At 28.4% G+C, this 17,340-nt stretch overlaps 1 protein-coding gene across 1 annotated transcript; it reads left to right on the top strand.

The window, feature by feature from the left end:
- Window positions 1-13,781: 13,781 nt before the first annotated feature.
- LOC136976642 (transferrin-like) lies at window positions 13,782-17,027 on the top strand. The gene is made up of 10 exons (XM_067271988.1): window positions 13,782-13,912; window positions 14,207-14,300; window positions 14,381-14,505; window positions 14,586-14,843; window positions 14,915-15,205; window positions 15,291-15,479; window positions 15,554-15,800; window positions 15,865-15,986; window positions 16,075-16,556; window positions 16,635-17,027. Exons 1-10 carry the CDS (start codon window positions 13,846-13,848, stop codon window positions 16,893-16,895), a joined length of 2,136 nt encoding a protein of 711 aa, XP_067128089.1. The 5' UTR covers window positions 13,782-13,845; the 3' UTR covers window positions 16,896-17,027.
- Window positions 17,028-17,340: the final 313 nt, after the last annotated feature.

Below are 17,340 nucleotides of genomic sequence, written 5' to 3'. Positions count from 1 at the left end.
CCAGCAGTATCGTATTTTCGAATTTGCAGATGCTCAGCCATAGGTATGCGATGCGTAGTGTATATTCTCAAATTTTATATTGTATATTCTTACACCATTCAACCAAAGTTTCTATCAATTCTGTGAGTGGGAGAAGGTTGATATGGAAAAAGTTGCTACGATATTATTAAAAGTTATGATTATTACAATATATCTTATGAGCAATTATTTATTGTGACATAATCACATTGCCGGACTGAAATTTTTAATTATATTTTTAATTTAATTTAAAATATATGTTCTCCACCTCAAATTAGTATGTCTTGCCTTCTATACATCATACTTTTCCTGTTTGCAATAGGGTTCTGTCGGTCATCTATCTAACTTCTTTCAGGGAAAACATTTTGAATTAAAATAACGTAACTTTCGGTGCAAACCGAAAGCTTTTATATAGTTAATCGGGACTTTCTGCCTCCAACTTTTCCATATCTGGTTTCGGCTTTCATGCATCTAATTCGATATTGAGGAAGGACAGACAGGCAGACAACCTTTTGAATTCATAGGCCTACATTTTATTCAAATTGCAGCCTAGAACATCTATAACTTATTAAAAATATTAGCAACGCTTTCAGTAAGGTTATTTTTCACCTTACGTCTTTTAAAAACCTATTTAAGATCTACCATAACACAATCACGATTATGGCTTTTCTATAAGTTATATACACAGAGAGAGATTAATGTAACCACGACTGAAGTAATCCAAGAGCCTTCTAAAAAGAAAAGAAAACTGGATTTCATTTTTTAAATACATTTTTATAATCAATGAACTATATACAGGACTAATGATTAGGACCAACGAGAGAGGGGATTTTGGAGTTTATTCTAGCAAACCGGTATCATTAATAATGTATTGACAAATTGATAATAAAGCTCATTTATATTTCTCGGTGAACTTTTAATAAGAGAATGTTATCATTACTTTTACTGTACCTCGAATGTACTGATTTTTAATTCGTTCATCTTTTATTACTCCACACACCTGTCTTACTTTTATTACTTTATATAACTGTCTTAAAAAATCCATTAGAATTTCGTTTAGATAAACTTTTATTAAAATAAGAAAGAATTTTAAAATATTTCTCTTGAAATCATCGACTTAATGCTGAATGAATCAACAATTAAAAGATAAACTAAAAACTAAGGTTGATTTTTAAATAAAGAAGTTATATTGATATTTTAAGCAAAGCCGTGCACAGGGAAGAGTTTTGGGATTTAATCCCTCCCTTTGGAAAATATATTAATATTAAAATTAAGCAGTATATTATATATAACATATTTATTAACTGCCCTTTCAGTTTTTCCTTAGTCTACTTACTATATTGTATTACACTACAAGAGACTGTCGCTATTTCCGCCCTTGGTAAAATGACCGAAATAGCAAAAGCCTACTTTATGTAAAAGTTAATCTATGCCATGAAAAAGACATGTGTTATTTAAACTGCACTTTTTTAAAGTCCACGTGCACGGGCCTAATTTTAAAAAAATAATAAATTTTCACTAAGATTAAATTCGTAATATTAATGCTTTGAGTAGTATTAGAACAAAACAGCTTATAAAAAATTAACGAGTTATCGTAATTAATGTTCATCTGTTCAACGCTGTTCAACAGTTCAAATGCAACCAAATTCGATATGGCGACATTTCATTAGAAAAACATTTCCGTAAAAAAAATAGTACCACATCTCATCGCTATGGCACTTTCGGCGCTGTAAGTAACAATTATTTTATTTGTAAAGACATTCCAGAAACAGTAGATACTGCTCAATATGGCCTTCACATTGAACAGTTTTGCAGATGTAAATTATGAAGACGAAAAACAGCATGTTCAAAGGCTGACCATATTGTTCTTCTGTGATGTTCCTGACATACAATGTGATTCTGTCTTTCAATACTGCAAATTTGTAACGTGTCCTCGATAAACTAAACTTTCGCCACAAATGAAACTGCTTTTTTTGTTGCTTGCATCGATAAAAGTGTCTTAGTGGGAGTTTTCATACTTTTTTTTTTTTACGGAAATGTCTTCCGCATGTCCTGGAATGTCATCCTGAGAAATTTGGTTGTATTTGAACTTATAAATATCTTTCTACAACACAGCGTTGAATTTAATTAAGGTAATTTAATTAATCTAATGAGGTAGATTTCCTTGAACTATCAATAACCAGGCAGGATTTTCCTGAAAACATTTAAACATTGGAAGGTCACGGCTTAAACGATCTTCGTTCCATTTTATTCTCAGCTCAAGTTAATATGTTAGTTATTTTCCATAATTTCTTATTTAAAAATGAGAAATGTACAAATGAAATGAATAATTTATTTTTGAATCTGTTCTGTTAAAACATTGGTTTGATGGAATAAGGCAACGCAACGCATAAGCGCTCTGCAAGGGTTTGCCGCTGTACAGGACTTTCTATGAGAAATTGGCACTTATTTAAGTGTTACAAACATTACGGAAATCCATAAAACTCTACGTGGCCAGCACGTTGGTGAGATGCGAACCCGTAACTGATATCAGTGTTCAGGGGTTTTATGCGCTCGACTACTGATGGACTCTGTTGAAACATATTTCATCTTATTTTATCTACTAAAAAATGTTTAAAAATATAGAAATTGCATCATATTTAGTTCAATTTAAAAAGTTTATAAACAAATTTATTTTTTCATCGCAATAAATTTGCTTAGAAACTAGGCAATGTTGCGCTTTGTATTCACGTTGCACTGTGTTTCGCAATTTGGTGTGTTCCGTTTGCACAGTATAATCATTCATCTTGTTTTAAAGTAATGAATACAAAAGTAGTTAATTCATCTTAAAAAAACATTTATATATTAAATAAGGACAATTTCACTGTCGTAGATTAACCATATATATATATAAACGTTTAACCTATGGTAAGTTTTATTTAAAAATTCATAAATTTTTTCTTTAAAATTGAATAATTTCTTTTTAAAACAGTTTTTATGGACAATATGATACAATTAATGATTTTAAATCTTTGAAATTCAAAACTGTATTTTGTGGAATTCTGGAATATCTCAAAAACCCATTTATGTTATAATAAAATTGTCATTTTACGATGTAAAAACATAACCTAGAGTTAAATTTATATTATTCTGACTTACTGATTAGAACTGTGTTATTTTCATATTGGAATTATTTTCTCTGGGCATATTTGGAAATGCAATTGAACCTCCAATAATGACTATCTCCTAACAACGTTCTCTTCTAAATAGCGGCAATATTTTTAGGAACTCTTTAACAAAATAATGCATACAAAATAATAACCCCCAAACAACGGTCACCTCCGAACAACAGCTATTTTTAATGGCCTTTAGAGATTCGAGTGTATAACTGTTCATAGGTTTGACTATGTCATTATAACTACTAGCGCATGAATTGCATTACTACGTTTATTCATTAAAATTTAATATTTAATGTAATTTACTTTAAATTTAAAATTTTAATGTTTATGTACTTCATTTTAATATTTAATTAATTGTCACTTTTTCGAAAAACCTTAAAATCCCATTGGACGAAGAGAATGAGTTTCGTAAATGTCAATAATTACATTTATTTATTATAATTAATTTATGTTTTATCGAAAATTAATATATAAGTCTTTAATATGGCAGCTACAAATGACAAAGATATAATCTTTAATGTATCTTATTTAATAAAAGAATATTTATTTAGTGTAGATATTAATTAAATTTTTTATTGAAAGTTATTCTAAATAAGTTAATAATTACAACACATTTCTTGCTCCTTTTATATCAAATTTAAAAAAAAAATAATATTTTTGTGAGGAAGATAATTATATTTAATCAAATGAGTGTCTAAATAGAAGAAGAGTCGATCATTAGGTTTGCATGTCAAAAAGGTATGGCGATAAGAGAATAAATGATAGCTGAACAAAAGAAAAGGAATAAGGAATCAAGAAAATTCCAGGATAAAAATTTAATGAGAGAAAAGAATGCAACATCTGAAAGGTTTAGAAAGAAAGAATTAACGCAATTAACTTGAAGTGGCGACAAGTAATAATAGTAATAACGTGTCAAATCATCATCGAAAAGAATCATTAGAGAAAGAATAGTGTGATAAGAAGCCATGAAAAATCATAATAAAATTATAAAAAAACTACACTAAACCATTTAAACATAATTAATATAATTAAATTTTTTCGAATGTTTTCTGATGACAGAAATGGTTATTAAAATAACAGTTTGTCGCAATATAACGATATCAAGCTGATAATTATACTTGAATAATATAATTTATATTTTAATTTTATTATTTAGTTATAATATTGTAAACAGTTTTTAAAAATAACAGCTAACTAGATCGGTTCAAAACTTTTCGTGAATACGTTGACCAGAAGAATAAGTTTGGCTCAAGTTGTCCCATTGTAGGCTTGGTGAAACTAATGATGGGCATAAAGGAGGCCATCTTAATGCTTGCAGAGCAGGAAAAATAATTTTAATAAAATACATATTGTTTCAAGAATAACACATTTACAGTAAATTGTATTTGTAGAAACACAATAGCAATAATAAGCAAGAAATATAAACTTGAATTTAGACATCTTTAGTTTTCTATCTATCCAGTGCAGAAGCAAGTTGTAAGCGATTTAAAACCACAGAACACTCGTCGTGGAAACACTCACTCTCACCTCATTAACGGGATGGCCGCGTAGAACTTTCCGGGTTTCATTCACGTGTATAACGCCTAAATAGGGACCGATTTGCCATAGTAGAATCATCGGGAGGTATCTCATCCTTGGCAGGCATCTTTGCTCAAGAGTTTTCGTTGTCATTTAGCCATTATTGTTTTACTTTCCCGGCTGTTATGTATACATAACAAGGAAGCGTGAACAATGTATTGGAATCGTGTCAAATTTGACCCTCCGAGTGTTTTACAAATCTCCACGTTTTAAGACCTTCTGAACCCAAAAAACTCAGAAAACGGAAAAGAAGTTCCATGGATATGTATGTGTGGGTGTGTGCATTGTATAGGTATGTGTAAGTATGTTGGCATCTATTTCGTATTTAATATCTCAGGAGAGAGTAAAAATTAAGAAACAAAATTTGGCACGATAGCTTGTGTATAAGGAACATTGATGCAATTAAAATTAAGTTGTGAAAGATCGAGGGCGGGAAATAGAGAGTGATCGTGTATCATATCTCCAGTGGGATCAGACATAATGAAGATTTTATTCGTTATAGCATTTACAATTTTCTGTGAAACTCATCTCTACTCTGAAAATTAAGCTTTTTGTTATTTTATAATAATTAAAAATATAAAAAGTTTTTTATAAAACAATTTCCTAACAGTTTTTTATAACACAATTCACCACACAGAATTTTATTTATTTATTATGATTAATAATATAAGAGTTATTTTTTAAGTAACAGCCCGGAAAGTTACGCAACTTAGAATTTTCTTTGAGAAGAGAAATTTGTTTCTTTATATATAATTTTAAGCCATAAAACTATATTACAATTAATATGATCCGAATATATTTTGCTGGATTGGCAAACTATCAAAAAATTGTTTGTAAAGTAGAAATGTAAATTCGAAAGTAAATTTAAGTTAAAAGTGAAATTTCCTCGGAAATTTATCGGTACTTTTTAATCAATTTTTTTCATTGAATAAAGATTTCCTTCGTTTCATTAAAATACAAAATACTTCATAATAATTTCATACGATGCATTTCAAGTGAAATATTTCACATAATAATTCCAAGTACTGTATTTATAAAAACCATTAAATGTTTATCGCTATTAACTTCCATTAAGGGTGATTTAGTCTTGAAAGAATTGCAATGTAAATATTTTCTATGTTACATTGATCTAGCCTTAAATTCACTCTGAATAAATTTTATTCAATCATATATTTATGCAAAGAAACCCTTTCAAAAGTGCCTTTGTCCAATAACACCATCAGTGAGAGAATACAGCACATAGTGAAGGACCTCCAATGTTCAGTTAATTGAAAAAATAAAAGGGGAGAAATTTGGGTTGTAGCTGAATGAGGACACAGGTAATAACAATGATGCTCGCTTGATTTGCTATGTACAGTTTATAGACAGTAATAACATTATAGAAGGAGTTTTCTTTTGTAAAAGTATCACTGCTGGTGCTAAGGCTCACGGCTTGTTCGAAGTTCCTTGATATTTTTATATACGAATATAATTTGGTGTGAACCAAATGCATTGGTATCTGTACAAATGGTGCTTGTTCTATGTCCGGGTGTTATGGAGGATTGCAAGCATTTTTTTCGAAGCAAAGACATGCACTGTGGATCCATTGCGTTATTCACAGGGAAGCACTCGCATCAAAATATCTGAGTCCTGCATTGAACCAGGCCTTAGAATATGTGGTAGATGTACGAAGTAGTAAACTTTATAAAAACTCGGCCGTTGAAAGCAAGATTTTTCAAAAAAATGTGAGGATATGGGATCAGAGCACACATTTTTGTTGTACTACAGATCTTCGAGAAAGTACAAAACATTACCACAAGAGAGCGATGGCTTTCTCGAGGTAATGTTTTCTCTCGTACGTTTGAACTGTGACAGGAAATTTATATTTTTCTTTAAGAGGAAGACTACAAGTATGCCGAAAATTTTGTGAATGAAGATATTTTGGTAAAACTAGTATACTTATGTGATATTTTTCAAAAGCTAAATGCTCTGAATTTCTCCCTGCAGGGAAGCAACGTGCACCTCTTAAAGTCGATTGAGAAAATTTCAGCTATTATAAAGAAAATTAAAAGTATGGAAAGAAAAATAAATGAACACGGAGGAAAAGAATGTTTTCCCTTGTTGCAACAGTTTTTGACCTCCAGTAGAGTTGATTTCTCTCGAGATATGAAATATATTTTTGAAGAACATTTATCTGGTTTTAGAAATATTTTCAAAATGATAATATCGATAAATTTTCATTCAATGCCAGTGCTCCATCTGAATTTACCTCTGCAGAAGAAGATTATCTCATTGAGTTTTCTTGCGATAATACGTTGAAACAAAATTTAGCAGCATAGAATTAACTGAATTTTGGATATCAGTAAAAGATGAATAGCTCTTCTGAGTGGCAAAGTTCAGAGAATCTTAATTCCGTTTACAACATTTGTGCGAAGCAGAGTTTGTCGCTGTGATAAAAATTAAGCATTGAGCGAAAATCAATGCGAAGAAGGAAATAAGAGTGGCTGTGTTCGGTTTGATTTCAAGATTTGAGGAATTGGTGCAGTCATCAACAAGCCCATCCAGCCCACTAATTATAATTAATTGAATTTAAGGTTAATGTTACCTATGGTTCCAAAATGGCGGCTCGTCTCTGATTCAAGGAAACAGAGGAAAGAAAACAGTGGAAAGACACTTTCTAACCTATTCTAATAATTTGGTTGGTAATAATTATTGTAATTTACTAGAATAGGTTAGGTTAGGTTAGAACGTGTGTCCCCACTGTTTTCTTTCTTCTGTTCCCTTGAATCAGAGACGAGCCGCCATTTTGGAACCATAGGTAACATTAACCGAATTTAATTACATTTTTCTGTTATCTTAAATACGTGTTTTATTTATTTTTTACTTAACGTCTTAACTCTTAAATTTAAAAAAATATTGGCTATTTCGCTATTTTGCAAATTGTACTTGTTAGAATTTGACATAGGGCGCCTTGGAAATATTTGGATTTAGCAAGGGCGCCGAGAATCAAAAAAGTTTGGGAACCATTGCTGTAACGGTTAGGTTATGGAGAGTGATTACGGTTCTATGGGTAGTTTATGGAAATAATGTTTAATAAGATGAATTTAAACAAATAATTTAAAGTTTTCCCCATAAAGATTTTTATTAGGAGAGTTTAATTTTTTTAATTTTTAAAATCATTTTGCAATTACAAGAGAGATCTTATATTGAAGATTTTTCACCATAAGAAATTTATATTAAACTCGGAATTAACAATGGATACAGTATTTTAAAATTGCTTAAATATTATGGTAACTTTTATTCCGCATACTTGTCTATAAACTTAAAGATGAATTGTTTCTTTTTGATATATTGGATAGATTCCAGATAAAATCAATATTTGCAAATTAAATAATGATTTAGGTCAAACTCTTTATTTCGAATAAATTAAAAGAGAAATGAAACATTTTCTTCAATTAAAAGAGTAAATGTAAAGCATTAAACTTGGAAACGTCTTTTTAACTTTAAGAAGTTTTAATGCTTTTAAAGCTGAGAATCATCTCAGATTATCATATAAACTACTTTTATTAATCTTAGAGAAATCTCCTGAATAATTTCAATAAAGTAATTGTTAATTGCGCAGTCGAAACCAGTCAGAATTGCTCAACTTTATTTCTGACCGTCGTGGACTGTGTTTCGAGTTACGCCCGAATGAAGGTCGCATAAATGATCAACAGCGAAATACAACACTAAGAAGCAACAGAATCGTTGTCTAGTAAAACTTCTAAACAAACTTATAACAATAAATTACAGTTCATACAAAATGAAAGAAATGTAAAATTTAATGAAATTTTGAGTGACTTCTTCAAAATTCAAGTCAAGATCAACGTAAATTCGTTATTTTTAATCAACTGATAGTTCTGTTTACATTAGTATGCATATTACTTTATACGATATAAATGTAAGCTGTAGTAATTATAATCAATAAGAAATTTAAAATAAATTTTAATAGTAAGAGGCTACATTTAACTGTATATTTTATAAACATTTACATTTTTAATTTTTAAAAATTACTACTGTGTTTTCCAACATTTTGAATTCTTACATAAATTATTATTATTTTTTTTTAACAAAAATGCTTTAAAAATATGTTTTATTTAATTCTGTAATAGTTTTTTAAATATTTTATTGTCAAAAAATATAAATAGTTTCTATAAAGTACAATTTCCAGTCTATAGACTGGAAATTGTACTTTGTATAATTTCCACTCTGTACTTTGTATTATATAGAATTGAATTTTGTATAAATTAAACGGTAGTAATATATGCATCGTCATATAAAAAATATTTATGAATAGTAGTAGAGCGGAGATTATTAATAAACAGATATTTAGAAACGTTCTCCATAACCTAGACCTCATTACATATATTTTTATATGCACAATTAATAGAAATTTATGTCATAGTGATTGTAGTAACTTATTTATTTCTTTCGAAAGAAGATATAAATCCAAAATATACATTACAATCGATATATACTATATGATACACAAATTATATATAATATATAAGCCATTCGATTTTGTATTATTATATATTTATTATATAGTAAGCAATGAAATGTGTGTTAAGTATAAAATAAACATAACTAGAAAATCGTAATAATTTAATTAATCAATTTTCTATGTAGTAAACACTTGAGCCCATGTTAATTAATTCTGCAGTGCATTACTTCTGATGTAGAAATCGCTATAAATTATTAATATCCGCTTCAGCGAATGATTGAAATATATTTTAATACAGGAAACTGATTAAAGTAATTTTGCTATTACTTATATCATTAGAAACCAAGATTATTTTATCTTAAAAGTATTTTATTGATATATCAGATAAAATAAAATAAAATATATATTTTTCATTGATTTTAATTGTCTTTAAATAAATAAAAATATAGTAGCTAGGCAAACTGTGTCTAGCATAATATTTTCTAAGCATTGTGCTAGACACAATTTTATTACAGAATTTCCTATCAAATTATATTTGCATTTATGATATTTATTACTTTGTATTTTATAATTATAAACTATGTATTTATATCATTATTCCAAATACTTTTTCATCTCAGAAATCAATCTCGAAGGTGAAAAATAATTGGAAAATTAATATTTAGCTTCAAAATATAATTTATTTGTTGCTAAATTGTGCCTTGTAATATGATATTATTAAAATTGACAGTCATAAGTGCAATACATTGGAATTTCTTAACATACTCTACCTCTGTATAGAAAACCTTTCATTATTATATAACTCCATGACCTATAAATTAATACAAGACTTATTTATTATATGAAAAATATAATTATAAATTTAAAAAATAATATTACATTTAATCATAATGCGATTCTTCTGTTTCCAAAATTATCATTTATTTAATGTAAAGATCTACTTTGGAGCATTTCGTTGTCTTTTTTCACTTATAATTTTATTTTAATAATACTTAAATGGTGTGATGAAATTATATTTTTAAATAAGCGAAACGAATTAAATAAAATTATAAGCAATAACGACCACCTCCAATAACGGCGACCTCTAAAACACGGCCATTTTTATCTTTTCTTCTGCAAGAGATCCTGTTAATTATGAATCCTAAACTAATTTATGTAATTAAATATAAACATTGTTGTTACGTATTTCTTAATTGTTCTAGATTACATTAATGAAATACGACTAAAACAGGCTTGTATGTACGTTAATTATGTTTTTTCTACGTAAATTTGCTTTATGTTATGAAGCTAAACACAAACCTTACCTCACGTTGACGAAATTTTCATTTTTTAAACTATTTCTCTGTATATATTTCGGTTTAAAGTGCTCTCAAACCTCTAAAAAACGGCAACTGATGGGAACACAAAAGAATGGCCGTTATTTACAGGTTATTTAGTATGCATTTCAAAAAGAAACATTCCTGAAAAAAGGCTGCGGTTTAGAGGTGGCCGTCGTTAAAAGGTAGCCGTTATTGGAGGTTCCACGTTTTAATATTCTAATTAATACAGATTCAATCAAATCGTAATTGGAAAATATTAATTTTTAAATTATTATTTAGACTTAACAATTTGTGGATAATATTTGTGTTAATAAATATAAAAGTATTTTAATTATTATATTAATAAATGTCTCGATAAATAGGAAACAATAAATTATGATTCAGAAAATGTATTTTTGTTAAATAGTTATAAAATACTTTCATTTTCCTGTGCGCTAAATGTTTTACTTTAAATTAACCTGTACAGAAACTACATTTACTCGTATAATTAAAGGTAAAATTTTTCTAAGAATATTGCAGTTTGTCTCTAGAATTTTTTATAATACTTGTCCTTGATTTCCATTCCCGAAAGTACAATATATTATACAACTTAACTAGAATCAACCCCCCAAAAGTTATATAAACACTTCGTTAATAAGCTATGTAAGTCAATATTTATTATATTTTTAATTAATATCTATGCTTTATTCACTTATATTAAAAATTATATTATTTATAAACAGGTAGAAATTTTATAATTTCATAAAATTTAATGTTCTAAAAAGTAATTCTGTTTGAATTACACAATGCAAGGGTTTCTCATAATGGTGGGATGATAATAGACGAGAAAATCAGCCATGCTTAAACAAAGCATATCAGAAAAATAAAAGAATTTCTCTCTTATTAAGCAACACTGTCTCATAGAAAACATCCTATATACGTAGAATATATTTTAATATAACTCTTTTATCTTTATTAACGTTTGAATTAAGTGTTAACAAACTGTTTCTCCTAATAAAATATACTGAAAAATAAGATAACCTTGCCTCACTCCTTGTTTATCAAATGCTACTGAATGTTTCCAAGGTTCATCCCATTGCGTATTTTCGTTGGAAATTCCGAATCTTATAGAAATTTCTAGATTCTTATTTACAAAATTTATGTAAAATCACTATTATCAATTTAAACATTAATAACTCTGTCACGACTGCTTGACATGATATCACTTATTATGAATTATAGAGCCAGAAGAATAAAAGACCGGAAATGGATGACTCTTACAGAATAATGCAAAGTTTAAATATAAAAATAACAGCTGATATGTTTAAATAAAGAAAAAATAATAATAATAATCTCGTCTGAATAAATAATACATACTTAATTATTCAAAGAAATGAAAATAGGTTAGCATATGATTCAAATAAACCTATTTGACAAATGGAGAATTTGTTTAAATTGTTATATTTTGCTATAATTTTATTAAAAAATTCTATTAAAATATTATCGATTTTCTTGTTAAAAAATGATGTCGTGTCGCTTATAAATTCGTATTAAAAATTTAAATGAGTACGTCAAAGGTACAGTACAGTATACGTGTATTCTTAACTGGGAAACGTTATGATTGAACATTTCCTTCCATATTCTCCTTCCTGCTTTAGTCAATAAAATAATAAAAAATAGAACTTATCATACTTTAAAAACTTTTATCAGAAAATATATGCTTATCCTAGAATATATAGCAATTTAACTGGAAGTACGATAAATATTTAGATTAAAAAAAAGGGAATATTTTCGTACGTAAACTATTGCAAAATTATTCTTAAAATGTGATAAGAAACTTCATAATTTAATTAGTGATGAATTATTAAAAGATTATTATTGTTATTGCAATTTGTTTATCGAAAATTATATTCAGAAATTGAATAATTTAAGCCACCTAAAACACGTAGAATACAGTTAAATATTTTCGAAACAATTACGAAATGATAAAGACATCTCTCTGATAAGAAGTAAAAATGAATCTTAAAATAATGTAAATAAAAATATAATCAAATTCAGAAGAAAAAAGAACAAAATATACACATAAAAGATTTAGTTAAATTATTCTATACAAAATTATCGAATATATAATTAAATATTATTATTACATTAAGTCGAAAATAATTGAAATTAGAAATTTGATTAACGAAATTTATTATTTTGTATTATTTGTAATTAAGAAATAAAACAAAATAATAAATTTAATCGAGAATAAATAATTAAGTTTAATTATAAATCAGAAATTTATTAATTATTTTATAAAAATTGTAATATAATTAAAATTTTATAAAGTAATAAGTATTATAAGTTAAATATTTAGTGGTCCTCTGTTCACGTAATTAATTTACCTTTATTGCAATAATAAATTTAATTATTATAGAAATATTTTTGGTATTATATTAGGATATCCCCAAAGAGTCCGAAACAGATATCAAGCAAAATTGATTAAAATTAATTAAGAATTTAAGTAAATAAACTAAAAGTTTTTGATATTTGTTATCATTATTTCTCTTATAAATTCATAAACTAATGTAAAATAATTAATCCTCAAGCCTTTACGTCCTTATTATACAATTTTATTATTTAAATGTCTACTAGGACAGATCGTATTATTAGGAAAATGACTTCTGTTTTTAATAATTGCAAACGGCATTCTATTCCTAACTTTTGTTTTTAGATTTATGCAGGTTCAGTAACCAATGTCGATTCTTTAAAAAACAAATGAATATGATAATAAATATAAACTGGTTCTGAGCCTGAACCCTGTTGACCGATGCAACCTACATCAGTTTGATGCTACAACAGTAATTGTTTTCTATATATACGAATTACATATAGGCTAAATAGAAATATATAATGTAATATATATGCTGTACTATACAGCAGATTTCAAAAATATGCACATTTATAAATTTTACCTGGAGAAAATTAAATATTTTACTATTAAACTTCAGTGCATGACGTTCTGTTCAGTAGAAGTATTAATGGTTTAATTAATAGCATTTACTGCTTTATTGAGACTAAAAAGATGAAAAAGTCGATAATTTAAATAATTTTTTTACTCTATTTTTATTATAGATTTTTGATAACCTGTCCTGTCTTCGTAAAGATTTATTGTGAAACGTTTCCTCGAAAAGTTGTGCAACGTTTTTCCACGAAATTAGAAACGTCACGTAACCACGTGATTTTCGGCCAATCGAAAAAGGTATCAATTAGAAGAACAAGTTTTCAGTTGTATTTAAATGTGTTTCCAGGATAGGGTTGTCGCTATCGACTAGAAGTCATCAGCAACATGAAACTTACTTTAATAACTTCGCTGTTTTTCCTAATTGGACTGGCTCAATGCCACGCTCAAAAACGTAAGTTATTCTCCACAATTCCAATATTTATTACTAGTAAGATGAAATTTTCATAATTTAAAGAATGCGTTTTAACTATTAATTAATTGTCGATGGTGTATCGACAGGACTGTGAACCCTTTAAACAAGTTTCCATTAGTATGCTACGGTAGAGGAAGCTGACCTTCTATTTTTCTATTTTTAAAGATCATCAGGCTTTAAATAATTTCCTTTGATCCCGGATTTCTCTTTTATTTTAATTATCATGAATTTTTTAAATCACTAAATTTTATTATTACTTTTTTCTTTTTTTAGTGAAGTTTTGTTCAACGGAGAAAAGTCTTCCTTTTTGCTTGAAAATGGCAGAAGAACACAGTGATTTGGTCGAATGCGTTTCTCGAATTGATGTGTAATAAATTTAAAATGTTATAAAATAATAATTTTATCGTGTAAATAAGATTTTAATCTTTTAATTTATTTTCAAAATAGATTAAGTTGTTTGGATGCTATCGCAGCCCGTGAAGCTGATATCATGAATCTGGATGCTGCGAATATTTTTGTAGCAGGAAATAGTTTTAATTTAAGCGTTTTGGCATTCGAACAAAACAATGGAGGTAGACTAAAATTTTATGTTCAGAAATATATTTTACTTATATATATATATATATAATATTTATTAATATTTTTCTATAAGAACCTTACAAGTACCGATCGGTGGCACTAGTACCAAAGTCTATGGAACTGTCTTCTCTGAATGATTTGGAAGGAAAGAAGTCTTGCCATACTGGTGTTGGTAGAACAGCAGGTTGGCAAATTCCAATAGCTGAACTTTCGTCACGAGGGATATTGGAATATCTCTGCAGTGGAGATATAGCCACTGCCGCAGCGTTTTTCAATCAGAGTTGTGCTCCTGGAAAATGGTCGAATGATCCTATTGTTGATGCTGAATTAAGTGAGTACATGAATTTACAAAGTATAAAATTGTATTGCCAAAAATAATATTAAAAATTTAACGAACAATAGAAAAACAACATCCGAACCTTTGTTCACTTTGTGAAAATCCCAAACTGTGTTCAAAGAGCGATCGTTATAGTGGATACGAAGGAGCTCTTCGATGCTTACATGACGATAGAGGAGACATTGCATTTTCAAAAACAGAAGTTGTCGAGAAATATGTACAAGACAATCCCGATTTTGCTGAAAAATATGAATATTTATGCATTGATAATACTAGAAAGAGTCTAAGTGATGGCGCCGATATTCATTGTAGTTGGGGAGTCAGACCTTCTAATGCATTTGTTATTTGTTCACACAGTAAGAATGATTATATTTATATATTCGAATATGTCACATGCATGATAACGTTAATAAAATCTATGTTCTCAATTTAATATTTTAGAAACAACTGAAGAAAGAGACCATTATTACTCGATCTTGCGACAACTTTATTCACAATATTCATCTAATATCCCTCAGATACAAAATCAACAACGTCCAGAATGGTTTACTAAATTCTTTGTTTCTAGTGTAAATGTCTCAGATATTCTTCGTACAACTCCAGAAAATGAAGATCCTCTCACTTATCTTGGTAATACTCACTTAATTTGATTAATTGAAAGTTCTAAGTAGAAAATAAATTGAAGTTTACTTACTCATTAATAGGCAAATTCACTAATACAATGGATCGCAGACATGGCGGATGCCAACCACTACCAATACGATTCTGTACTACTTCAGAGGAAGGCATAAACAAATGTAGAGATTTAGACAAAGTGGTCCGTTCTAGAAGAATATACGTTAAAATTGAATGTATTTTGGAGGCATCTACAGCCGATTGCATAACTGCTGTGAAAGAAGATAGAGCGCATCTTATTACATTAGATGGTGGCGATGTCTACCGTGCAGGAAAGTAAGTAAAATTTTTGGCTATTAATAATCTATTTAAACACGAAATAATTGAGATATTTTTATAGATATTCGAACTTAATTCCAATTGCTTCAGAATTATATGGTAAACTAGATGAAGGTGCTACCTATTACGCTGTAGCAGTTATACCTAGCAATAGCGAAATAAATGAATTAGAAGATTTAAGAGGTGAGCTTTTCATATAAATTTTAGGCATATTTTTTTAAATTTTAAATACAGTTTTTAAAAAATTTTTCTTTGCTGGGCTTTTTAACAGGATTAGAAAGTTGCCACACCGGAATAGGTAGAACAGCAGGATGGGTTATGCCTGTTGGATTTCTTACCAGTAAAGGTCTAATTTCAAAAAGTCAATGTGACAAAGCAGCTGCAATTGCCGCTTTCTTTTCCGCAAGTTGTGTGCCTGGTGCTAACAATCCTAAATACAATCCTAGTGGTTCTGGAGCAGACAAACTTTGTCAACAATGTATAGGTGACGTAAACGGAGAAAACAAATGCGCAAGAGGCTCGACAGAAAGATACAGCGGATATTCGGGAGCACTGCGTTGTTTGGCCGAAAATGGTGGCCAAATAGCATTCGTAAAGCATACTACAGTGTCCGAATACACAGATGGTAGCAGTGAATTAGAATGGGCAAAAGAGTTGAAATCCGAGAATTTCAAACTGCTATGCAAAAATGGAAGTACCGACAGTGTCGAAAATTATAAAGATTGTAATCTTGGACGAGTGCCCTCTCATAACGTAAGATAAAATGCCGATAAGTTGTATTATTTGCTAAATAACAATATATCTTAATCTAAATTGAAATTTTTGTTTCAGGTAATGATTTCGGCTGACTATCACGAAATGCGATTGTGGTTCACCGACCTTATTACTTCACTTGACAAATGGTTTGGTTCATCGTCCAACAATTTTAATCTGTTTAAACCTTACGGAGGCAAAGCCGATCTTCTTTTCAAAGATTCTACAAAAGCTTTAAGAGCAGTGCCCTTAAGCAGTACCTATAAAGACGTTTTGGGTGAAGACTATGTTAATGCAGTCGAATCGACTGATCCTACTCTTTGCGTAGAAGATTCATAACTGTGATATTTGACTTTCTTTTTTTTAAATTCAAAGTAATTTGATATCACTTCAAAATATAATCAGCAGTATTCTGTGAAGAATAAATGTCTTTCTTTTATGAAAATAAAATTGATTTTTATAAAAATCGAATCTATCTTAACTTATTATATAAATAGAAGAATTTTAAATTTTTTTAACATATATTTTATATAAAAATTAAGATAAATAACTAATATACTTTACTATACTGCGAATTATTAATCTTTAATGATATATTATGCAACTTTAATAACTTCGCCCAAAAAAATGAATTAATTAAATTGTAATACAGTGTTAAAAATAGATTAAAAGATGATATTATATTTTATAATTTAAATTATAAAATAGTAAATATTTCCGGTTACAGTAATAATAGAAAAAATGGTTAATGTTACCCTAGGTATACAAAATGGCGGCTCGTCTT

This window comes from Centruroides vittatus, unplaced genomic scaffold, assembly GCF_030686945.1.
Source record: "Centruroides vittatus isolate TY-2023 unplaced genomic scaffold, ASM3068694v2 contig_417, whole genome shotgun sequence".
Classification (NCBI taxonomy): Eukaryota; Metazoa; Arthropoda; class Arachnida; order Scorpiones; family Buthidae; genus Centruroides; species Centruroides vittatus.
The sequence above is the reverse complement of the archived record's forward strand: the minus strand, read 5'-3'. Positions and strand labels throughout refer to the sequence as shown.